This window comes from Pongo pygmaeus, chromosome 22 (genome assembly GCF_028885625.2).
Source record: "Pongo pygmaeus isolate AG05252 chromosome 22, NHGRI_mPonPyg2-v2.0_pri, whole genome shotgun sequence".
Lineage (NCBI taxonomy): Eukaryota > Metazoa > Chordata > Mammalia > Primates > Hominidae > Pongo > Pongo pygmaeus.
This window is the reverse complement of record NC_072395.2, coordinates 1,484,171-1,511,330: the sequence shown is the minus strand read 5'-3', so window position 1 is coordinate 1,511,330 and position 27,160 is coordinate 1,484,171. Positions and strand designations below refer to the sequence as shown.

At 38.2% G+C, this 27,160-nt stretch overlaps 1 protein-coding gene across 21 annotated transcripts in view; it reads right to left on the bottom strand.

The window, feature by feature from the left end:
* Window positions 1–202: 202 nt before the first annotated feature.
* LOC129026130 (zinc finger protein 227-like) overlaps window positions 203–27,160 on the bottom strand; it is a 36,261-nt gene continuing 9,303 nt past the window's right edge. For 2 of the 21 annotated variants that reach the window (XR_010125316.1, XR_010125321.1), the window contains 5 exons: window positions 10,941–11,062; window positions 9,589–9,715; window positions 6,961–9,313; window positions 3,958–6,513; window positions 3,496–3,754 (listed from right to left, as the gene is read on the bottom strand). Coding sequence is in view for 2 of the 21 variants with exons in the window: in XM_063659907.1 (XP_063515977.1) it covers window positions 10,495–10,620; window positions 10,941–11,062 (248 nt within the window). In the remaining 19 variants the exon portion in view is untranslated. The other 19 variants (XR_010125324.1, XR_010125329.1, XR_010125328.1 and 16 more) reach the window with 15 other exon arrangements.

The following is a 27,160-nucleotide window of genomic DNA, read 5'->3' as shown; positions in this document are numbered from 1 at the left end:
GGGCAAAATCGCACATTGGAAGGAGGAGAAGAAGATGGAGGAGACGTGGGTGGAAGGCCAGGGTGTGTAGGAGGAGAAGTAGGAGGAGGAAGAGTAAGAGAAAAAGGAGGAAGAGACTCCTAGAGATGCACTTGTAGACATTGAGAAATTTTTTTTAATGGTAAGGCCGAAGACTAATGAATTGAGTCAATTTCAAAGGAATGAAAAAATAAGCTTTTCATTTTAATTATTGTCTGCAACATTAAAAGCAGTAATAAAATATAAAAATAATCTATAGGATTTTGAGATGAAAAGATTGATCCTTCTATGGTCAGAGAATGTTTTGTTCATGTCTACTATTCTTGGCATACAAGATTCAGTTGCAAATCACTTCTAAATTCTTTCTAGAAAATATTCTTCAAGACATATTACAGGCCTTTGGCAACAACACAGACAAAGCTTCCACAGACCATCTTCCTAGTTTATTTACATAGAAATACTGAATAAAATGTGAACATAAAAATATTTATTTGAATAGGGGAATGTTTGAGGGCATACATATTAAAAAGAAAAAAACAAATTTATTATTTATTTGTTCCATTATATCCCCCACTACCCACTCTCATTTCCTCTCCTGTAGAATCAGTAGCCAGGTCGATCTGTTTAATGTGTGCCTGTTGTTGGTATGTCTTTTTAGCAAAATGTGTGGAATTTCGGATGCATATATATGTCTTGTGTCATAAAACTGTTAAAATTTGTCACTCAAAACAATGTTTTTCTCAATATTTTACGAAAAAATATTTTTTTGAAACAGGGTCTTACCTTGTCACCTAGGCTAGAGTGCAATGGCATGACCACAGTTCACTGCAGCCTTGACCACCTGGGCTCAAGCCATCTTCCCACCTCAGCCTCCAAAGTAGCTGGGACTATAGGTGTGCCCAACCACACCTGGCTATTTTTTTTTTTTTTTTTTTTTTTTGCTAAGATGGGGTCCCACTATGTTGCCCACGCTGGTCTCAAACTCCTGGCCTCAAGTGATCCTCCCACCTTGGCCTCCAAATGTGCTGGCATTATAGGCAGGAGCCACTGTACTTAGCTCTGAAATTTTATGACATAAAGAAGAGTTGGAAGAATTATACAGTAGTCACTCATATATTCTCAGCTTAGATGCTATAATTAGCAACATTTATGTCTTAGTCTTCCATCTAGCTATCTTACTTATTACTTATCCATCAGAACATTAGCATTACACGACAGATTCCCTCATGACACTTACCAGTCAGTCTCTAACCCCTTCCCCCAGTGGCAACCACTGTTCCACTTTTTCACCATAAATTTTACTAATTTTAGAATATGAAATATATGGAACCATATGGTAAGAACTCTTCTGCATTACAATTCTTTGAATAGAGTGTTTTTCTGATCCATCCATGTTGATGCACATATCAGTCATTTGATCCTTTTTATTACTGAGTGATGTTCTATTGCATGAATATATGTCTTTGGAAACTTGCTTACATTTTAATTGTCTAAATATTTTTATGAATAAAGATCCTGCAGCATACTTATAAAAGTCTTTTTGTGGGAATAAATATCTATGATTAGAATTGCTTTATGTGTTTAACTGCTTAAAAATACACCAGATAATCTCCCAAAAGATTAATTTTACACTGTCTTCCAAAATATATGCAATTTCTGACTGTTTTGAATCCTAATAAGCATTTGCTGTTATTAGTATTTCTTTTTTGAGACGGAGTTTCACTCTTGTCATGCAGGCTGGAGGGCAGTGGCATGATCTTGACTCACTGCAACCTCTGCCTCCTGGATTCAAACGATCCTCCTGCCTCAGCCTCCTGAGTAGCTGGGATTACAGGCACCTGACACCATGCCTGGCTAATTTTTGTATTTTTAGTAGAGATAGGGTTTCTCCATGTTGGCCAGGCTGGTCTCGAACTCCTGACCTTGGATAATCCGCCCACCTCGGCCTCCCAAAATACTGGGATTATAACTGTGAGCCACCGCGCCTGGCCTATTATCAGTATTCTTAATATCTGCCATTCTGGTGGTTGTGTAGTTATATCTCTCTGCAGTTTTCATTTGGTTTTTCCTGACGAGCAATAATGTGACACTTCTTCACGGGCTATATTAACAATTTGTATGTCTTCCTTTGTAAAGTAACTGTTCAAATTTTGCCCACTATAATTGAGATGCTGGGCTCTTTAATATTGTATTGTACAAGTCTTTATATATCTGGGTGTCGGTCAGTCTGAAATTTGGGCAGAGTTTAATGTAGAATAAGGGGCAATTCTTTGCTTGACATCTTTTTCCTAGGATTTCTTCCCTCATTTTCCAGGTCCTGTGGTCACCTCAATCTCTGTCATCTAGATCTTCATGCCAGTGGATACTACAGAAGCATCCACAGATTCCATGAAACAGGGATCAAAACTATTCAGAAAAAAATACAAATTAGCAACACAACAATAAAAATAACACAAATAAAAATGCAATACAGTATGACAACTATATGAGAAGGTTACATGAGAATATTAAGGCCATTTTACATAACAGACTTGAGCTTCCACAGATTTTGATTTCTATAAGGGTCCCTGAATCAATTCCCCACCAATACCAAGGGACTACTGTATTCAGGATTTTTTCACCTAGTTCATGAAGGATATTCATCGGTAGTTTTCTTTCCTTATAATTTCTTTGTCTTGTTTGGTATTATCAGATTAATGCTGGCCTCATAAGACAAGCTGGGGGTGGATGGGTGTTCCCTTCTCTTTTTTCTTCTGGGTTTATTTAAAATTCACATCTTTACTCTTTAAATGTTGGAATCCACCAATGAATTAATCTCAATATTTGTTTTTTTAATGCTGCTGTTGGAAGGCTTTATCTATTAAATAAGTTTTGAAATATATATCAGGCCAGGCAGGTGCAGTGTCTCAAGCCTTTAATCCCAGCACTTTGGGAGGCCAAGGTGGGCAGAGCACTTAAGCGCAGGAGTTCAAGAACAGCCCAGGCAACATGGTAAAAACCCATCTCTACAAAAGATAGAAAAAATTAACTGCGCATATATATATATGTGTGTGTAAAAATTGTATGTACACACACACATACATACATGCAACTATCTAGGTTATCCGTTCTTTCTGAGTGAACTTTGGTAACTTATGTCTTTTGAGTAATATTCCATGTCATGTAAATTGATGAATTTATGGACAAAGAGTTGTTTGTAATGTTCCCTTAAATCCTTTTAATATCTGCAAAATCTGTAATAACGTTCCCTCCCTCCTGATTTTTGTTTTCTTCTTTTTCCCTGTGGGTGAGTCACTTGAAAGGTTTATAACCTATATTGAACTTCTCAAAGAATAAGGTTATGATTTTGTTGATTTTTAAAGGTTGTTTTTCTCTTTCCAATTTCATTGACTTATGTAGCTGCCACAAAACTTCACTCTATCCTCTCCAGGACCCAGGACCCAGCTGGGCTCAAGAATTAAATTAACATAACATGGATTAACAGGAGAACAGGAGGCAAATTTATTTAATACAAGTTTTACATGTGACCAGAGCCTTCATTACAAAATGAAGCTCCAAAGAAACATCAGTTATGTATACACTGTAGTTAACAAAGAATAGTAAGTTGTTAAGAAACAATTAGGCCGGGCCTGGTGGCTCACACTTGTAATCCCAGCACTTTGGGAGACAGAGGCAGGAGGATAGCCTGTAGCCAGGAGTTTGAGACCATCCTGGGCAACACAGTAAGACTGCATCTCTACAAAATAAAAATAACATAATTTTTTTTAAAGAAGCAACTAAATCCTGTGGAAAGGCTTGAAAGATGTTATTTTAAGGTTGTCTGTACAGAATTCTTTTGGGCTTGACTTCTCATTTTGAGGAAAAGTATATTGCTCCTTTTTTCCAGTATAAGGAGTGGATCTTCTTTCCTCCTTCCCACCCTCCCTCCTTCCTTCCTACCTTTTCCCACAAATGTGGTAGCAGAATGTGCTAATTAGTAAATATCTTCTGCCCTGAGAAGAGAGATGACACGGCAAGAAGAAGGATGCTAAGTCATACTCAGTTAAGGTTCTGCTGCTAGGAGCTGAAGAGTCATTCTTTCCTCATTCATGTGACCATCTGCAAGAAATCAGAACTGTGTCTCCCTCCTGCATGAATCACAGAGGACATCCCCATACAATAGCCTGGAGTGATTCCCACCCCAGCCCCCCACCCCCATCCCCACCACCACTTTTTTAAAAAGGGAATCCAGGAATCGTCCTGCTTCCTGTAGGGATCAGAAAGAAGGGACAAAATAGCACTGCAGGTGGAATTCCGATCCCTTCCCAGGTTCACAGAAGCTTTCAGGTAACTGAGGCTTCTCAGGGAAATTAAAAAAATTAATAAAATGAACCACACTTACCACCTTTTACTTGTGACTATCTCATTTAATTCTCCACTGAACTGCATCAGTTTGATACTTCTATTCCCCTCATGTTACATAAAAGGAATGCTAGGCACATACAGTTTGAATTACTTCCCAATTTCCCAACCCTAGAAGGTGGCAGAACTTCCTGGTCAGTCCTGGAGTAGGAAGAGAGCGCACAAAATACAATAGATCCTCAACCCACCAAGACAAAATGCTGCAAACTCGACAAAGGCTCACTCACCTGGGGCCCAACCCCATCTTCCACTGGTAGCCGCAGATGCTCTTCTTGAAGACAAGGAGGGCCACTTCCAGGCTAAATGAAACATTGCTGTCTCAGGCCTCACTCAACTTCCTGAAAGAAATGATGACATCACTTTAATGGAGCAGAAGTGACTGTAGTTACCCACAATTCCTGGATTATAACCTCAGAATTCCCAATGAGATAATCGTCACAGCCACGCCCTCCTGTAGCGGAAGCCCGGCGGCCTACACAGAGATCCAAAGTTACTGCTCCCAGAATCCTCGCAAAGACTTGGCAATGTCGTTGCCTTTCTCTGGTGGAAGGCTGGCTACTACCCTTTGAATTTGGAATGTATGTTACACAATTCTAGAGCAGAATGCAAAGTCAGCACTGTCTTCTTTGAACCAAAATGTCTCCAAAAACAGGATTCTAATTTATACTTAATATTTCCCCCAGAAGCCCAATCATTAAAGCTACCTTTCCTGGAACAGAAGTATTTTTGACGCCGTGAATCCTTTGGACCAGTTTCCAGAATCCTCTTCAGGTAGCGCTTCTCACCAGCGTTTCCCTTTTTATTTTGGATAACCGGGTTCAGTCCGAATCATTCTATCTCACTGGTCAAGCTCAGCATTCTTTTCCCTTATTCTCATTTTTTTTCTTTCACATGTGACAAAACAAATGTATTTGAACGCCCCTCCCACCCTGTCCCCCACCCATTTCCCTTTAGTAGAGAACACAATTTGAAATGAAAAGGAGGCATAAAATATAAAAGGGAAGATATGTGTGAGCTAAAAATGCAGAAGTTAGAAACTGGGCACGAATGTAAGGAACACAAGATCTCAAAACTACTTTGACTGGATTTTCTACTTTAATCTTTGTGTGTTGGATGCATCTAGAACTCTTGGCGGTGTTATCTGATATCAGCTATTCATTCCATGATAAAAGGACCCACAAGAAGGTCATGCAAAGTTTATTAAAGTATAAAGCAGAAGCAGCAAAAGCTTTTGGGTGTTCCTTGAGTTTAATTGTTCATTGTAAAAAGTGGCTCATGAAGTGAATGAAAGGAGGTGTGTTCATGTGGAGGAATTATTATAATATGAAAAGAGATAAATATATAAAAATTTAAAATTTCTTTTTGTTCAAGTTCAAATATCACATCACCCACTTCCACCCTATTCTTATTATCATAAATACAATAATAACTGTATTACATTCAAGGGAGTCGATTGAGAGTTGGACGCAAATCCAGAAAATCCAACAAATAAAAATACCCGAAGGTTCCGCTTATCACTTTTCTTCTGGACCAGAACTAAACATTTTCATACCTTTATATTATGAAAAATTTCAAACATTGATAGAAGTAAAGAGTGAAGTATTCCATCACCTCATCACCCAGATTCAGCAATTTTCAACATCTGCCACACTTCCTTTATCTATCAATATTGTCTTTCTGCCCTTTTTGTTATTGTAATTTTAAAACAAAATCATGACACTGTATTATTTTCCCCCTAAACACTTCCATGCATACCTCAAAGAATTACATTTTCTAATATAACAAAAATACAACTATCACACTGAAGAAAGTTAATAATTCCTTAGTTTTATTTTATACCGTACAAAACAAAACTTCAAAAATTTCCAGTCATCTCAAAAATACCCATTCTTTGCATGTGATTGTTTTCTCTCTTGAGTCTCTTTCAATCTGGAAGAGTATCTCCCCTTTGATCCTCTTTAAATTCATGCTTTTGGCCTATAGAAGACATCAGGTCAGTTGTCAAGTAAGATGTCCCACATTCTGGATTTTTAAAAATGTTTCATTATGCTGCCAGTTAACATTTTCTTGAATATCTCCTGTGGCTCTGGTAAACTACAATTTAGATTTAGAGAGAAGATGAGATTAAGGTTCATCGTTTTCGGCAAGAATACTTCCCCATAGGTAGGTTTATTCTGGCCTTGTTCAGTGGCATCACCTTCTCCTTAGTGCAGATCACAGCACATTCTTCAATATTACTGTTTCCTACAGCACCTAAGATACTACACCTCAATCATGCACACAAATGTCCATTACAAGAAGAACAAGGTTCAAAGACTTTGAGGGAAATGGTGAAGATTTTAAGAATCAAAATTTTTTCTCTTTCAATTGCTAATATCATCCTATCAAGCATCCATAGTCTTGCAAAGTGTGAAAGAAAAATAAATCTCAAAACTCCCAAATCACTAAGCCAGAGGGAAAAGTCAAGCTGGGAACTGTGTCAGGCAAACCTCCCATTTTATTACTTAATAAGAAAGCTATAAAGAAGAAAAAGCTACATACCTCCTTCACAATTTTTCGACAAGGAAATTCCTTGTGGGCCTGAACATCTTTATCCAAAAGCATTTCTGTTGAATTTCATGCTGGTAATGTAAATTGTTAGCTTATATTCACAGGTGTGGGATAAAGGACACACAGAACTCAAAGTCATTCCTCTGTTCACCTGAAACAAATGCATATCTGATTGCTTCCTCTTCCCTATTGTTTCTGTAATAATGCATATTCACTAAGCAACATTAAGACCTAAGTCACTATTCGTCTACCCACCTCTCACGTGTGAGTTTTGTATTCAGTAAAAGGCTAATCAGAGCCTCAAAATAATGTCACTGTTTGTCTCTTATCTACCTATGATGTAGAAGCTCCCACTCCCATTCGAGATTGTCCTGCCTTTCTGGACTTCAGCAATGTATAACTTGCACATACTGTTTGATGCCTGATTTCTCCTAAAATGTATAAAATCAAGCTGTGCCCTGACCACTTTTGGCACATGTCGTCAGGACCTCCTAAGGTTGTGTCACAGGTGAGTACTTAACCTTGGCAAACTAAATGTTCTAAATTGATTGAGACCTGTCTCAGATACTTTAGGGTTCACAAAAGTATGCTTTAGTGAACACCCATGTCCATTTGTTCTTGATTTTTAAATGAGTGTTACCATAATATAAATTCCTTGAATGGGGACCCTTGAAACTAAGAGTATGCATAGTGCATAGAGTCATATTACCAACCTTATCCCCAAACAAGTGATATGATTGACTGAGCCAATAGTATTTGGGAATCTTTTCCCCAAAAATAGATGCTATGAATTGAAATATACCCTTGCATGGCATGTTTAAAATACTTCTACCATTGCACATACCGACTTATCAAAGTTATCTGATCTCTAATCTCTGTACCTATAAAGCAATGCTTCCCAGCCAAGGTCACATACACTGAGAAAGTGTCTCACAAATAACTTTTAAGTGATAACTGATACCAAATCTGATGTTATTTAAAAACAAAAACAGAGGCAAGTCAATATTCCTCACATAATAGCATCACTGGCGCCTGAACTGAAGTTTGCTGTCTAGAGTAGGAGGCCAAAAGATGATTTTAAAGCTGCTGGGCCAGGTAATATATTTAACCTGTAGCCTTTGGGACATATGCGATTGACTGGCTCACAGAGCATCCATTCATAATCCCTTTGACCCTGCATGTCTCTTCTATAAAATCATGGGGGAAAATCAAAATACTTTCTTAATGATCCTTAAGTCTATGGTTGTCATGGGACAATATTTTGACCAATTAGATGTAAGTGTAAGTCTTCTGTTTATACTAGAAAGAAGAGAAAAGATTTGGTTGGTATTGAGGATATGAGATGAATAAGGGATATTGAAAATGCAATAGGATCAATGAATTGTAGAAATTGATGAGGTCAATATCACAGTAAACCATAGGAAGGTCTGGCAAGAGAATATGTAGACCAGAGTGTAATGCTTTAAATGGAGACTATGGAGGGATTGCAGCTATTGCTAACTTAAGGCCTATATTATGACCATGGAAATGAGTACCCCAAGTAGGATAGACAAAAAAGATGACCAGAGGCATGGAAGTCAGCATATATCTCTTAAATTGTAAAACATTTCATATATACTTAGAACTATGAGAATAATTTTTAAACACATCCCAGATGCCCAGGTTTAACAAGTGCACATTCACTCAATAGAATACAACACAATCATTAAGGATGAATTTTATGAAGAATGTGGGGAACAGCAAAATTAACTTATGGTATATTACTAACTGAAATACTAATTTAAAATTTACACATTATTTAATAAAAAGCAAATATCTACATAAGTATAAAATAAACCAATATGAAAAAGTTTACATGAGGGTGGTGCTAGTAGGATTATAGTAAATCCTAACTTAGTTCTGAACTTACTTGTAATGAGGTCCTGCCACTTAAAAAAATAAATAAAGTTCCAGACACTTTTAAAAAGTCTTGGGCTTTTTATTTTTGTAATTTTTTTTCCTCAAGAAAAAATGAATATGTTAAAATATAAAGAAAATATAACTATTTGGGGATAAAAGTGAAGGTTTTAGTATGAAAAGAAACACACTTTAGCGGAAAAGTGATGAGTATGAGAAAAAAACAAGATTCTAAAAGGGAGTTGGGCTGTCCACTGGACATAACCTTAAGGAATACGGAATCTCAGACGTGTTTTACCTCTCTTACCTCTTTATATGTGCCTGTAGTCATCTAGACCTCTGCTTATGCTATCTGGCATGGACAATTTATTTCAAGATGCCAAGAATCCACAATAATTTCCGAGGACAAATCAGTCATGAAATCAAGCACAGAAAGAGCAAGTTGTATCTGAAAAATGAAGGAAGCTGTACTGGCAGGAAATTTAGAAAATATGATATGGAAAATGGCTCCTGTCTTGAAATTTTTCGCGTTCAAATCAGGCTTGGAATTGGCTATTCCTCTGTTGCCAGTTGACCTCATATATTTAACATGAACGTATCTTTTCTACAAATCTGTTTAAGCCATGTGAATTTATTGTTATTCAGGAAGAGATGGGTAGGTTGAGATGGGAGACGGAATCCAGATAACTATAACAAGTCAACCTACAGGAAGTATGTACTTACCACTTTCCTTCTGGGCAGGAAAAAAGTTTTTTAACGAAACTTTCGATATTAACACAAAAAGGCAGAGCTTGCAGTGAGCTGAGATTGCGCCACTGCACTTCAGCCTGGGCGACAGAGGAGACTCCATCTCAAAAACAAAAAAGAAAAAGAAAAAAAAGATAATGATAACATGAAACACCAAATGCGCCTACCCTAATTTCAACACTTCCCAATATTTTGCCAAACAGGCAATATCTATGACTATTGAATTTTGTTACTGAAATATTTTAAAGCAGATCCCTGGCCTTGTCCCTTCCCAATACTACCTGTATCACTTAAAAATAATGATGTTTTAACATAACCATGAAATCGTTACCTTATGAAATAAAATTAGCAATTCTTAGTATTATCTAATATGCATCCCAATTTGAATCCTGTTTTTTTGGGGAAGAAATTCTTTTACAGCTGGTTTATTCCAGTCATTATCCGAATATTTTGATCCATTGTATTTGATTTTTATCTCACCAGGAATTCATTTACTCTAAAATTATGCCTCCACCCCGACCCTCCCACACACAGCACCACCACCACCATTTTTTATTTCCTTGAACTGTTGGGGAAACAAAAATTTCAAATTAGGTGTCTAAATTCTGGATTTGTCTATAGGCATCCCCATATTTTCTCCTCTGCTCTTTTAAATGTTCTGTAAAGTAGAAATTTGATGTAAAGTCTACATTAAATACAAGTTATTGGTTTTTGCAATACTTCATAGAATGGACTGGAAATATTGGAAACAGAAACCATATTCTCTTCAACTAAAGTCAACACAAATCCTCAGCAAGTTTCCCTCTGAAGAGAAAGACAAAAATAAATAACAGCAAATATGCAAAAAGAGACAGATTAAAATATGGAAACCATCATAACAAATCAGATTCTAGACTGAGTACAATGGCTCATACCCGTAATCTCCAGCACTTTGGGAGGCTGAGGTGGGAGGATTGCTTGAGCCAAGGAGTTTGAGACCAGCCTGGGCAATACTGTGAGACCATGTCTCTGCAAAAAATCCATTAAGGTAAGCTAGGTATTTGAGACCACTTTTATCTCAAAAAAAGTTTGAGGTGGAATTTGCCAATTCCTTAAGGTAGAAACCTGAGAAGCTGATAGTTGCATTCTAGGACCTGCCAAAGATGGGGTGGATAACCATGGTTTAAAAAATCACTTGGGGCACGGTGGCTCAAGCCTGTAATCCCAGAACTTTGGGAGGCCAAGTTGGGCAGATCACGAGGTCAGAAGATTGAGACCATGCTGGCTAACACGGTGAAACCCTGTCTCTACTAAAAATACAAAAATTAGCCGTTTGTCTTTGCACACACCTGTATTCCCAGTAACTCAGGAGACTGAGGCAGGAGAATCACTTGAACCCGGGAAGCAGAGGTTGCAGTGAGCTGAGATCGTACTACTGCACTCCAGACTGGGCTACAGAGGGAGACTCCGTCTCAAAAAAAAAAAAAAAAACACTTGGGTTTTGTGTATGGAACACCAAAGGGCTGCATCCTAGGAGTAAAGTTGAATGGGAAGTAGGTCCAACCTGGCAGGTATTCAAATCCAAATCCAAGTCAACTCAATCCCTGACCCTGTATTGCTTGTAAATCTGGCATAAATAAATAAAATCCTCTATAGAGATCCTAACCATCCAATTATTTTTTTAACTTTTTTTTTAAATAATCACAGATTCATATGAAATTGAAAAGATAGTAGAAAGAGGTCCCACGTACCCTTCACCCAGTTTCACCCAATGATTATACTGTCCTTAATTAAAATACAACATCAAAACCAGGGAATTATATTGATACCATGAATATGTGTAGTTGTATGTTATCACTTGTAGACTGATATAGCTACTACCACAATCAAGATAAATAACTATTTCATCACTGCAAAGCCCTCCTTCTTGCTACATCTTGATAGTCACACCCAGTCTCCACCCTTCCACCATTCCTGATATCTAGAAACAACTAATCTGCTTTCTATCTCTATAATTTGGTCATTTCAAGAGTGTTATACAACTAGAACCATAAAATAGATTCACATTTTTCACTTAGCATAATTATCTTAAGATCCCTCTAAGTTGCGTGTGTATCAGTAGTCCATTCATTTTTATTGCTGAGTAGTATTCCACGGTACGGATGTACCACGATTTGTTTAACATTTACCTATTAGGGAACATTTTGGTTGTTTCCAGTTTTTTGCCATTATGAATAAAGCTACTATGAACATTCATGTACAGGTTTGTGTACATTTGTTTGTGTATGTAAACTTTCATTTCTCTGGAGTACATGTCCAGGATTGAAGTTATGGGGTGGTATGGTAAGGATATGTTTAATTTTTTAAGGAACTCTAAACTGTTTTCTGGAGTGACTCTACTACTTTGCATTCCCAACAGAAACTTATGAGACTTCCAGTCTCTTTACATCCTTGCCAGAGTTTGACATTGTTGCTATTTTTAATTTTAGCTGTTCTAATAGATGTGTAGTGATATTTCATTGTGGTCTTGATTTATATTTCCCTAATGACTAATGATGTTGATGATCTTTGCATGTGCCCCTTTGTCATACGTATATCTTTTTCAGTGAAGTGTTTGTTTAAATCTTTTAGCTTAAAAAATTGAATTGTTTTCTTATTGAGTTTTGAGAGTTCTTTATATGTTCTCTATACAAGACTTTTACACATATATGATTTGCAAATAGTCTATCACTCCCTAGGTGGTCTTTTCATACCTGTGTAAGAGTTATGATTTTATTTTTTGAAAATTATTTTGTTAACAGTTTTGGGGGTCCCACAGAGATGCCAAATAGATTGATGTAACAAATCCAGGTGATGTTTGTCACCAGAAAAGTACACCTCAGTGATGGTCTTAAGCCCAGTTGCATTCTCTTGGCTCCCAGAGGTAAATACAAAGTGGCAATAGAAATGTGTTGATCCTCTGTTTTTCTCATTTTAATTTTCTTCTAATTTTGTCTTTCATTTTTGTTTTGTTTTGTGTTCACTTATGGCTGATAAATTTTCACCACTGGCAACAATAATTGGGAATTTTTTATGATCTTCTTTTTAAAGTGACTATCAGTGCTGCTCCCAATGTTCTCAACTTTTTCAGAAATTATCCTTGTCAAAAGGCTTATAGTCTTAGACAAATTTATATGATACATTTATTCAGCTGCTGCAAAATATGATTCAACTAACTCATCATCAGTAAATAACTTTTCTTGCTTAACAGATTAGCCACTCTAAAATTTACTTTGGTTATAGCCTCATTTTCATTTGTTATTTTATAAAAGTAATTCTGCTTTCATAAGATATTCCATTTTAAATTTTTTATTTATGGTCATAATTATCTGTGATTTGGAAATATTGGGATAAGGTTTTAATCTGGCAGTATTAATGTTATAAAATTTTTCTTCTTGTGCAGCTGTCATTGCATAACAAACACAAAAGTCAGCCATCTGATTCTATAACAAAATAATCTACACTTTACTATACCTTAAAAGCATAACATTCAAAATTTGATTTTCTCTTCTTGTTTTGACATGATGGATATGCAAAATAAATAAAATATCATAGTAGAGTGATACATATGGCACTCAAAAATCTGATAATTTGTAATAACTGTGTTACTGTGATTTATGCTACACTGAGTAGCAGTATGAAGTGATGAGAGCATTATATATTGTCTATATCATAAGTACACAACTGTACCAATATAACATGAAAATAGCCACAGACAATATGCAAACAAATAAGCATGACTGTTTCAACCAAAATTTATGAATGCTGAAATTTGAATTTTATATACTTATCATATGTCATAAAATATTCTTCTTTTGATTTTTTTGACTATTTAAAAATGTAGGCTGGGTGTGGTAGCTCACACCTGGAATCCCAGCACTTTGGCAGGCTGAGGAGGGCAGAATGCTTGAGCTCAGGAGTTTGAGACCAGCCTAAGCAACATGGTAAAACCCCATCGCTACAAAAATGCAAAAAATTAGCTGGACATGGTGGTGCATGCTTATAGTCCCAGCTACTCAGGAAGTTAAGATAAGAGGATTTTTTGATCCCAGGAGGTTGATGCTGCAGTGAGCCAAGATCATGCCACTACACTCCAGCCTGGGTGATGGAGTGAGACTCTGTCTCAATAAAAAATGCAAAAGCCATTATTACTTCATGGGGGTATATAAAAACAGTCAGTACACCATATTTAGCCATTAGGCCAGAATTTCCCAGCCACTGGCTTACTCCATCTTACCCAGAACCAGAATTCAAAACTGATCTATAAAGTCAACACAATATCAATCAAATTTACAGCAGGTTTTTGCAGAAACTAATATTAAGATTTACATAGAAATGCCAAAAACAGCCAACTAAAAAAACTAGAATAGTCAAAATTGTTTTGAAAAGGAAGAACATCATTAGAGGAATAACAGTATCAGATTTCAAAACTTATTCTAAAGCTCCAGTAGTCAAAACATAGCAATAGCTTAATAATATTTACATAAATCAGTGGAACAGAAGTGATTCCAGAAAATAGAGCCAAGTACATATGATCAGTTTATTTTCGGTGCAGCCACAAAAATAATACGATGGAGGACAGTTGTTTCAAACAATAGCACAGAACACCTGGATATCTATTCGAAAATTATGAACCTCAACACTTACCTCACATCATACACAAAAAGAACTCAAAATAGGTAACAGACCTAAATGAAAAGCTAAAACTACAAATATTATACAAGAAAATATAAGAGAAAATTTTCAAAACCTTGCGATAGGCAAAAAAAGATTTCATAGGTAGGCAAAATAAAGCACAAAATCTAATTTAAAAAGATAAACCAGAACTTCATCAAATTGACTTCCTCTCTTAAAGACATCATTAACAAAATGAAGAGGCAACCCAAGACTAGGAAAAATATTCATAATGTATATATCTGAGAAAGAATTGGTATCTAGGCTATATTAAGAAATCTTACAACCCAACAATAAGGAAACAAACCAACAAAAAGCAGCAAAACTTTCAAAAGTTCTTTTCCAAAGAAGATATAAAATGACCAATCAGCACATGATAAAATGACTGATAACCACATCATTACTTATCAGAGAAATGCTAATTATACAACAGTGAGATAACACTACAAATAATCCCAATGGCTAAAAATCCCAAGTGTTGGTTAGCATATAGAACAAGTGATCTTGCATTGATTGCTAATGGAAGTATAAAGTGGTATAGTCATTTTTAGAAATGGTAAAGTTAAACAGACACTTAGCATATTCACTCTTACTTGCCTTGTACCAAAAGTATAATTCTTAAAGATGTGAGATAGTGGTTTGAGAATAAACAAAAATGGGCTGGTTATGGTGGCTCATGCCTGTAATACCAACACTTTGGAATGCCGAGGTGGGTGGATCATGAGGTCAGGAGAACATCTTGGCCAACATGATGAAACCTCCTCTCTACTAAAAATACAAAAATTAGCTGGGCATGATGGTGGGCGCCTGTAATGCCAGCTACTCAGGAAGCTGAGGAAGGAGAATCACTTGAACCCAGGAAGCGGAAGTTGCAGTGAGCCAAGATCGTGCCACTGCATTCCAGCCTGGTGACAGAGCAAGACTCTATCTCAAAAAAAAGAAAAAAAAGGTCAGAGATTTCAGTAATAAACATGGAAGATAGGAGACTCTGGGAATGGATATACCTAGTGTAGTATAAATGTGACCTTTAAGATCAGTAAATAAAAAAGGGACTCGTCAATAAATGTTGAAAGCCTTGACTATCCAAATGGAAAAAATTAAAATTAGACTTGTGCCTGACACCGTTTAAAACATATTCTTCATGTTTTGAAAATAATTAGTGTCTGGGAGTATGGGAAAGTTTTCTTTTACAAAATCATTATACAAAAATTTTACAAACATATTGAAATTTTAACCACATAATTTTTTAACTAAGTTGCCCAGGCTAGAGTGCAGTGGCTATTCACAGGCATGATTGTAGCACCCAATAGCCTCAAACTCCTGCCCTCAAGTCATCCTTCTGCCTCCCCAGTAGTTGGGACTACAGGTATGTTACAGGTATGTGCCGCCCCACACAGCCCAACCACATAAAGAATTTAAGTGAACAGTAAAGTACCTCATTCTTTATGTTAATTGACAAGGACAGGCAATTCTTCATAAAAATAACCTACACTTAGCCTGTGACAGCAATTCAACTCTTAGGTATTTATCCAAGAGAAATCAAAGCATATGTCTGCAAAAACGCGAATACAAGTATATTCTTAGTAGCTTAATTCAAAATTTCCAAAACCTGGAAACAGATGTTCACCAACGTGAGAATGGGCAAACTGGTAATTTCCTGATTACTCTGAACATAAAAAGAAGATGACAAGCATAATAATATAAATGAAGTTAAAATCCTTATGTTAAATGGTGGCAGCTTCTATCGAAAACAGAATGGCAGATCCTGAAAAAATTGAAAATACAATTATCATATGATCCAGTAATTCCACTTTGAGGTATGTGTTCAAAAGAATTGAAAGCAAGGTCCTGAAGAGATATTTGTACTCCTATGTTCATAACAGCATTATTCACAGTACCCAAAAAGTGGAAGAAACCCAAGTGTACAAAGGAAGAAAATTCTGACATATTCTACAACACAAATTAACCTTAAGGACATTATGGTAAGTTAAATAAGCCAGTAACAAAAAGGCAAATACTGGGCCGGGTGTGGTGTCTCACGCCTGTAAAATCCCAGCACTTTTGGGGGCCGAGGTGGGTGGATCACAAGGTCAGGAGATCGAGACCATCCTGACTAACATGGGGAAACCCCATCTCTACTAGAAATACAAAAAATTAGCCGGGCGTGGTGGAATGTGCCTGTAGTCCCAGATACTCAGGAGGCTGAAGCAGGAAGATGGCGTGCGTGAACCCTGGAGGCGGAGCTTGTAGTGAGCCAAGATGGAACCACTGCACTCTAGCCTGGGCGACAGAGCGAGACTCCATTTCAAAAAAAAAAAAAGTCAAATACTGTATGATTCCATTTATGTGACTCAGAGAAGTCAAATGCATAGAGACACAAAGTATAGTGGTTGCCAGTGGCTGGGAGCAGGGGAAAATTGAGGGTTGCTCTTGAATGGGATAGAGTTTTAGTTTTGCAAGATAAAATGAGTTTTGGAGACTGGTCTTACAACAATGTAAATGTACTCAACACTACTAAGCTACACACTTAAAAATGGTGAAGATGGTAAATTTCATGTTATGTATATTTCACCAGTAAAAAATTGTAAAAAGCTGAAAGCATTCCAGGTAGCTCTAGTTTGCATCTAAGATTAAGAGACATTTATTTCCATCAAAAACCAAGGATCTGAAAGTAACCAATTTATGAGCTCAAAAGTTAGCCTGACAGTCTCACAGATGCTGGCACAAGACAAGAGACTCCTGGCTCTGAGACAAAGGACTTTATTAGTCACAACCACAGCAGTAGCCAGAGTGTCATTCTTTGCAATGATTTTTGGCATTCTAATCCCATAGAGTGACATGGAAGGCCAGGTGCTGCAGGCCTAGCGGGCTGCGTTGTAGGAATAGAACCCTAAGCTTAGGAAACCTGAATCTTTTATGATAGCCCATGGGAACAAAACCACTGCCCTTCACCCTAGAGGGAGACACTGTCTTCACTAGAGTGGGCAATAAACAAATCTACTGCTCTAGAGGGAGACGCTATATTTTTGTTCCCTAAAATGCATCTTTGAAAAGACAGTGGGGAACAAAGGTGACCAGTGTCTCCACTCAAAGACATGCAGAAAAAGAGAAGTAGACACTTAAGTAACCATAGTGTCTGCAGAAAAATAAAAGAAAAAAATAAGGGAAGTAGATACAGAGAATGAGTGGAGAATGAGGAATAATAACTAATGCTACATTCTAATTCAAAGCCAGTTGACTTCAGAAGAAAAAGGCCAATTCTGGGGTTACATCTCCTCTGTTAGTGGTATGCTAATAAATGTTTAATAAATGGCTCTCCAGAAAGAAAAGTATGTACATTATACAAGTTTACTATAAATTTTACTAACATAGAATGTTTTTAGAACACAATTCATAAACAATAATAAAATATGCAATATGCTTTATTATAAATTACTAATTTAGAAAACCATGTTGAATGAAAAAAAGCCAAATACAAAAGTATATTACAGTATGACTTAATTTATATAGAGTTCAAGAATAGGCAAAACCAACATATGGTGATAGAAACCAAAACAGTGATTATATCCTTTTTTGGAAAGAAACGAAGGGAAAAGGGCACAAGGGAAATTTTTGGGGTAAAGAAAATGTTTAAACTGTTGAATGGGCATTATTCACAAGGATATGTACATTTTTAAAACAAATGTCGTTAAAATCTGCACTTTATGTAAATTACACCTGAACAAAATGAGTTAAAAAAATGACAAGACAGATCAGACACCTTTGGTAGCTGTTACTATGTGCTTCTATGGGCAGTCTAGTGGAGGCACAGCCACTGATCCCAGTCTTCCAGCTGCATGTTATTTTTATTTATTACCTGCAATTTTATGAAGAACTAGTGTTAAATAGCCAGTGAACCCAGCATCAGTTATTAAAATGACTATTATTTCTCCAACATATTTCAAGGCTTATAAACTGACTCACTCTATACATGTGGATCTCTTTTTGGACTCCCTATTCTTTTCCATTGATCTATTTTTTCTCTCCTGAGCTAAAACTACACTGTATTAATTATAGAAAATTTATAATAAATGCTGATCTCTGGTAGTGTAAGTCCACAAATGTTGCTCTTCATCAAATTTTATCATCACACATAAGGGACTTCTTTTTTTTTTGAGACAGAGTCTCTCACTGTCGCCTGGGCTGGAGTGCAGTGGTGCGATCTCAGCTCATTGCAACCTCCACCTCCTGAGTTCAAGCCTCAGCCTCCTGAGTATCTGGGATTACAGGTGCCTGCCACTATGCCCAGCTAATTTTTTGTATTTTTAGTAGAGACGGAGTTTCACTATGTTGGCCAGGCTGGTCTCATCCTCCTGATCTCGTGATTCACCCACCTCGGCCTCCCAAAGTGCTGGGATTAGGACGAAGTTTTATAGGGAAAACACACAAGCTAAGGGTCTGGAAGAGAACGCACAGGACCACAATTTCTCTCACCACTTGAAGAAGCACCAGGGCCTGGGTGAAGCAGGAGATAGACCACACCTTACCCCTATGCTTTTATCCTTCTTAAAGAGCAATTGTGAAGGCATCCATGTTGGTGGGGGAACTAATTGACTATGAAGGTAATCTGGACTACTTAATTAAAGCAGACAATCTGGCTTTAGTTGTCAGATCAAATGACTAACTGATCTGACATATTGACTAAAACAGACAATCTGGCTTTAGTTGTCAGAGCTTCACAGAACTTGCATGAGAAAGCCAGGTCCTAACACCTCCCATCAGAAAGAGAAAGCCGCTGGGAAGTTGAGCTCATGTAAAGCCCTTCCCACTGAAGAATGTGGGAGTCTGAGGCTCCAGATAGTTCCTCACCTAGGCATCCCAAAGGGAACTCCCAGAATTACCTTTGGACAATTCTGGTCTTTGCACACAATTGTTATTGTGAAGGAAACATTTTGGCTACATTTTATAAAAGACACTTACATAGTGATGCTATGAATTTTCATGTGCCAATTTTGTGTGAAACCAATGTTTTGACCTGATAATTTTAAAACAGACTTAAACTGGTCACAGTTTACAGGCGAATTTGAATTTTGTAAGTAAATAACATTATTCTCTAACATAAAAATAGTACCTTCGTTTTCCTTCCAATGATTATGTCTCAACATTTTTTATCTTGTCTTAATCCCACCGCATGAATCTAGGCCAGTGTTGTGACTTGCTTTAATCTTTAGAATGCGGTGGAAGTATCATTGAGCCTGTTCTCTGATGAGGCCTTAAGAGATCACAGTTTTTGCTCTTGAAACCCTGACACTATGGGACCAACCCTAGATTGGTCTTCTGGAGGATGAGAGACCATGATGACAGAGAGAACTTCATTGTCTCATCTATGACCATCATAAAACAGCCAGGCCCAGATGAGCCATCAGCTGAATGCAGACACATGCACAAAGCCCAGTTAAGATAATCTAGCATGTCCCACACCAGAACTGCCCAGCTAAGGCCAACTGAACTTGCCAGCTCACACATCATGAGCTAAATAAATTTGTATTTAGAGCTACTCAGTTCTTGTGTGTGTTATGAGGCGGAAGCTGATAAGCATATTTAGGATAAATTATACATGAGCAGAGTCTGTTATGCTTTTATCAAATCATTGGATTTGACATGCTCATATTTATTTAGGATCTCTGCATCTACATTTGTAAATGAGATTGGCTCCCACTGATTGGGTGCTAGACTAATTTCTGCTTTTTCCATGCTACTTTGTTACAAGAGGAAAAGCAAACAATGTTATGAAGTAGGGAGACAATCCTGTTAGCATCATATATTTAAAAACCTTAATGTGATATGCAAGGGCTGCTCCTGACCAAACTGGAGGATTGCCTGGGACACCTCCACCAAGGCTGAGGGCTGAGTCTGTCATGAGGGAATGTAGCACCCATTGTAAACCCCAAAAGCTTCCTGGGATAATGTGTGTCCCAGATTTTTTCTCTAACCTACTGTCTGCGTAGGAAGACTGGAGTATGTAGTGGACATGGACAATAATATGTGGACATGTTTATAGATCTAGATCATTGTTGATGGAGCCATGTTATTCCATTATATGGGATGCCTTAATTTACTTAATTCTTACACATGAAGCTTCAGGTTGTTTACGGTCTTCTCATTGCAAAATTCTTAGAATATATTTCTTTCTGAAACCATATTTTTCCACTCATGTAATTACATCCTAAAAATACATTCTGAGGAGGATCATTGGCTCAAAGACAATGCAAATTGTACATCTGATATATATAGACAAGATCCTCTCCAGCAACTTTGTACCTGTTTTTTTCCCCACCAACTTATGTAAGAACACTCATTTCCTCATTTCTACTGACATAGAATTTTTAAAATACTTCACTCTTATCCACCTGATCAGTAAGAAAATGACACTTCAGGGTTGGTTTTATTTGCACTTGACTGGCTATTCTATTTACAAACTATAACTGGCAGGAAAATGTAATGAAGGAAAAACTAGGAATAAACCATGATCCAAATGAAGAAACCTATAAGTCAATTAAAACAAAAAAGGATATTGTTTTTGAAGAAAAAATAAAAGACATTGTGGGCTGAGTGCAGTAGCCCACACTTGTAATCCCTGCACTTTGGGAAGCTGAGGTAGGAAGATCACTTGAAACAAGAATGAGACTAACCTGGGAAATAAAGCAAGACCCCATCTCTACAAGTAAATTTTTTAAAGAAAACATTAGCTGAACATGGTGGTATATGCCTGTACTCCCAGCTACTCAGGAGGCTGAGGCAGGAGGATCACTTGAGCCCAGGAGTTCAAGGCTTCAGCAGTGAGCCATGATCAGGCCACTGCACTCCAGCCACCTGGGTGACAGAGCAATACCCTGTTTCCAAAAAAAAAAAAAAAAGAGCAAAGAGATCGCCTCTCGAATTCATCTGTTATCCCCAATTAAATGACAATTTTGGGAGGAAACTGACAGAAAGAGCACCCTTTAAAAACCCATTATTATACAAGTCTGCTGAGAAGAAGACTGCATCAGTCTGAAATGAACACTGTTGGTTTTTTACATGTTATTGCTCACTTTAGTAAATGTTAGCTTTATTCAATTAATTTTATTAAGACTAACCACAGAACACCTATTCTAGTTAATTTTTAATCGCACTTAATGTGTGAGCTGACAAATTTATTCAGCTCCCACCCTACAGAGTTTCTCTATTGTATGAGATTTCTTACGTCTGTGGGTTGTACTTTTCAGTAAAGTTTTACCACAGCTATATCATCTTGAACATTTCTTTTTGGTGTACACACCAAAGAATGAAGGTTATCACTGGAGAAGTCCCATCCATACCATTTTAGATGGTTGTACTGCCACATCAAGCCTTAAAGACTTAAAAGCTTTGAACTCTGAATTACAATGTTGCTTCTGTATGTGGACTCCAATGACAATGAAACATATTGCTATAAAATCCCTCCATGCTAGTCAGGATGGCCTAGGCAATGCTGCAGTAACAAATAAATCACTAAAAATCTCAGTGGTGAGACACAATGAATTTTTATTTCTTACTCTAAAAAGAAAGCCAACACAGATCAGATAGCGACCTTCTATCGACCCAGTCTGGAATAAGCAGCTTCCAAGGTCACCTTGGCAGGGATAGAGAAGCCTGAGGATGTTTATAAAGGCTAGACCTGAAAGTGGCTTGTATCACTTTTGCTCACACTCCATTGGCTAGAACTCAAACATGGGCACACTCTTAACTGCAAGAGTTACTGAGGAATAGAATCTTCTTATTTGCAAGGAAATGGAACCAGTGTGATTAATACAGCACTGCCTTTGCCGCATCCTTCAAATGTCACTTCTGCAGAGCTTCTTGCCTGTGCAGAGAATCTCATAGAAAACCTGAGTACTAATATTCTTTCATAGTAAGAGCATTGGTTTCATTTCCGAGCACACTTTTGAATATTCTTCATACAGAGAGTATTTTTCCGTTGGGGACTAAAAAAAATCTAGGGACTTTGGCTAAACTGAAGACCTTACCATAATCATCCCAATTAGAATTTTTTTCCTGGATACACCCTTTAATGGAAATTTTACCTCTAACTACAAACACTACCACAAACCACCCATTTGTCAAGAGTAACCTACTTTGCCATTGTAGCATACAGAAGTTCTTGAAATCCACAATACTTGCCTGGCACACCCCAGTGCTGCGGGCTGACATTGTCGATGGCAGTGTCCCTGTCTTTTGCTCCCCCAGCCCTCCCACAGGCTGAGTAAGCTTCTATTATCTGGAATACAGTGTGGCTTCTGTTTTCCTAATTTAACCCTGACTTACTACGTTTATAATGTTTCTCTCTGCTCATGTAGTCTTTGATGAGTCAGAAGGTCTTTGCCATGCTCACAATGTGTGTGCTGTATCTCATATATATGCACTCTCTGTTGGGCAAGGAGGTGTGAATTACGACTGAAGCCCTTACCACATGCCTTACACTTATAGGGTCTCTGTCCTGTGTGGACTCAGAGATGAACATAAAGATCTGAATTCCGGCTGAAGCCTTTACACACTCATCACATTTATATAATTTCTCTCTGGTGTGATCACTCTGATGGAAGTGAAAATATGAACTGTAACTAAAGCACTTGCCACACACTTCACATTTATATGGTTTTTCTCCAGTGTGAACTCTCTGATGAGTGTGAAGAACAGAGCTATAAGCAAAATCCTTTCCACAAACATTGCATTTGTATGGTTTCTCCCCTGTGTGGACTCTCTGGTGAATGTGAAGCTGTGTACTTTGGCTGAAGCCCTTTCCACACTCATCACACCTATAAGGTTTCTCCCCTGTGTGAAACCTCCAGTGGACTTGAAGAAGGGAGCTTGAACTAAAACACTTGCCACACTCACTGGATATGTAGCGCTTCTCTCCAGTGTGGACTCTCTGATGGATAAGAAGGTTGGAGTACTGTTCAAAGCCCTTCCCACACTCTTCACCATTTGTTGGGCTTTTTCCCTGTGTGTACTCCCTGATGAATAAAAAGAAGTGACGTAAATCCAAACGCTTTCCCACATAAGTCGCATTTGTAGGGCATCTCCCCTTTGTGGACTCGATGATGGTTGTGAAGGGAGGAGTTGCACCTGAAGCCCTTGCCACATTTTTTACATTTCTAGGGATTGTCTCCTGAGGGGACTTTCTGACATCTGGGAAAGTCTGAGCTCTGTTAGCAGCCTGTAGGCCATTCGTGGAATTCATAGGGAGTCTCTTCTGAGTGGGTTTTACAATGAATGATAAGATATTGGCTCTGACTTAAGTTCTTTCCATACTGGTCACATTTATAAGATTTTTCTCCTAGGTGAGTGCTGTGATGGACACGAGGATCTGTATCATTTGCAAAGGCCACCCCACAGTTATTACATGTGAAAGGCTGTGGCAAAGCATGGGCCGCATCATGTTGTTCAACTGTTGATTTCATAATCAAGTTTTTCCCACAGTTGGGGTGTCTACCAGGGTCCTCTCCTTTACATTCTTGGGACTCATGATGATCACGTGAGGTCCAATTGAGGCTGTCATCATGCCAAGCACGTCTGTACAATTTCTTTTCCACGTAAATTCCCTTATATCTTCCCTGAGATTTCTGGGGCTCGGTCATTATGTTGGCTTTCTTCCAAGATTCTGGGGTAAGAACCTGTGTGAGGCTTTGACATGCTGTGATATCTCGATTTTTGATAATGGCATTTACTACATAGTTTTTGTTTTCAGAAATCTGAAGAGACATGCCTGCCCACTCTTCACAGAGGTAAACATCTTCTAAATGAGGGGAACACTGTTCTTGAAGGTTCATGATATAATCCTGACTCACACTTAAATCCCGGATCCTTTGTTTCCAAATCTGCCAGCAATGAAGCACTTCTTGAGAAAGGTAATTTAACCCCTTTTCCTGAAGATTCAAAATGTTTTTTTAATCCCGTGTCCCATGAGAAGAAAGAGAATTTGTGAATCACCTATCCAGAGGTTTTGAGAAAATGAAATATGATGGGGTGGGAAGTTGTCCCTGGCTTCCATTGACATGTGAAACAGTTAGAGCAACAATAATTCTAACCTGTGAGCTGCCAATTAGAAATCAAGTATTGTAGGGAAATTAAGAGAAATCTTGGCCAGGTGCAGTGGCTTATGCTTGTCATAGCAACACTTTCAGAGGCTGAGGTGGGAGGGTCACTCAAGTTCAGGAGATTAAGACCAGGCTGGGCAGTACGGTGAGATCGCATCTCTACAAAAAAATTAAAAATTGTCTCGGTTTTGCCTATGATCCCAGCTACTTGGAAATCTGAGGTTGGAAGATTGCTTAATCCTGTGATGCAGAGGCTGCAGTGATCCAAGATTGTGCCACTGTATTCCAGCCTGGGCGAAACGGCAAGACCTTTCAACCCCCACACAGCAAAAAAGAATAAAAGGAAATCTTAGGAAAAATTTATGAAGGAAGAAATTCACCTCCCCGCTATAAGAGTAGTCAATAAAAAGACTTTAACAATCTTGCTACAAAAGGTATGCGAAAGGCTCCCATTTTATGTAGTATATGTGTGTATAGAAATAATACATATTGATGGAGTGTTTTTCATATGTTGGGCAGAGTAAGGGACACAAAGGGTCACAAGAGGTTTCAGAAACAAACAGGTTCTATCTCTTGATGGCTTCCCTTCCTTCACATCACTGTCATATGGAGGAGTATCATGTATGTTTGTGTACAAACTGCACAACTGTACATGGTGAGCCTTAAGGGGATGGGGATAAAAAGGCAATGGGGATTGAAATAGGGATAAACACTGTGAAACATGGTCCTGGCATTGTGCGGGGATGCATATGTAAACCACTGAGACAAGCTTTAAGAGACAGCCTTTTTATGTTACCCGAGGTTCTTTGTCTTCATGAAAAGATAGAGACCATTCAGATCCTATAATCCATTTCCTTAAGTTCTGACCTTTTAAGTTATTGTAGAATCTCAAACAGCCATGACTATGAGAATGGGGAACAGATAGTGTGGATTGTCAATGGCCTGGCACCCAGGGAAGCAAGATTGTGGTATATAACAAACCGGGGGCTGAGGCAGAAGAGGACGATCATATTTTGGGGACCCTATGATGGGTTTCAAAATGGCATGAATATCATGGTCAAGTCCCACTGGATACTGCTTCTGGTTTAAGGTCCTTTCTGGGTTGTTTTATTGAAAGTGACTTTAGTTTATAAGATAGTGTCAGGGAAAGGGAGACCATGAGCAGCCCCAAATGGGCTTTAAGCAGTGGTTTCCCAATTGTTCTGATTGTAACCCACAATAAAATCAGCACTGTGATTCAGTAGGAATAGGCACGAACATCAACACAGACTGCTCACTAAAACAGAAGTTTTATCAGCTGATACTTACATACGATGTGCAATGAACTTTGATAAATTCTTTTGTTTTCTGTTCTATTAATCTATTTTCCTTTTTAAAAATTGCTAGTTATGACACAGTAATTTGATTTCAGGACTCACCAAGAGGGTTTTATCCTGCAGTTTGAGAAACAACTGCAGGGATATGCAGATTTATGTAGAAGGTCCTGTGTTTACAGATTACACTTTGGTTTCACGAGGTTATTTATTAAAAACACAGGACCTAGGGCAAGATTAGGAGGGCTCAAATCCTAGTTATTCTTATAAGCTGTGTGATCATGGGAAAGTTATTAATTCTGTGACTCAGTTGTTTCATCCGTTGATATGGTTTGGCTGTGTCCCCACCCAAATCTCTTCTTGAATTGTAACTCCCATAATTCCCACGTGTCATGTCCCATAATTCCCACATGTCACAGCCCCCACACAGAGTCCCTACCAGGGCACTACCTAGTGGAGCTGCGAGAAGAGGGCCACTGTCCTTCAGACAACAGAATGCTAGATCCGACAGCTTGCACCGTGTGCCTGGAAAAGCCACAAACACTCAACACCAGCCCACAAAAGCAGCCGGAAGGGAGACTATACTCTGCAGAGCCACAGGGATGGAGCTGCCCAAGACCATGGAAACCTATCTCTTATATCAGCGTGACCAGGATGCAAGACATGGAGTCAAAGGAGATCACTATCGAGCTTTAAGATTTGACTGCCCCGTTGGATTTCATACTTGCATGGGGCCTGTAGCCCCTTTGTTTTGGCCAAGTTCTCCCATTTGGAACAGCTGCATTTACACAATGCCTGTACCTGCACTGTATCTAGGAAGTAAATACATTGTTTTTTTATTTTACAGGCTTATAGATGGAAGAGACTTGGCTTGTCTCAGATGAGACACTGGACTGTGGACTTTTGAGTTAATGCTGAAATGAGTTAAGACTTTGTGGGACTGTTGGGAGGCACGATTGGTTTGAAATGTAAGGACATAAGATTTGGGAGGGGCTGGGGTGGGATAATATGGTTTGGCTGTGTCCCCACTCAAATCTCATCTTGAATTGTAACTCCCACAATTCCCATGTGTCATGGGAGGAACCCGGTAGGAGGCGATTGAATTATGGGGGCGGGTCTTTCCTGTGTTATTCTCATGATAATGAATGAGTCTCATGAGATCTGATGGTTTTTAAAAGGGAGATTCTGAATGGGCGCAGTGGCTCACACCTGTAATCCCAGCACTTTGGGAGGCCAAAGTGGGTTGATCAGGAGGTCAAGAGATTGAGACAATCCTGGCCAACATGGTGAAACCCCGTCTCTACTAAAACATACAAAAATTAGCTGGGCATGGTGGCGAATGCCTGTATTCCCAGATACTGGGTTGGCTAAGGCAGGAGAATTGCTGAACTTGGTAGTTGGAGGTTGCAGTGAGCCAAGGTAGCACCACTGTACTGCAGCCTGGCTACA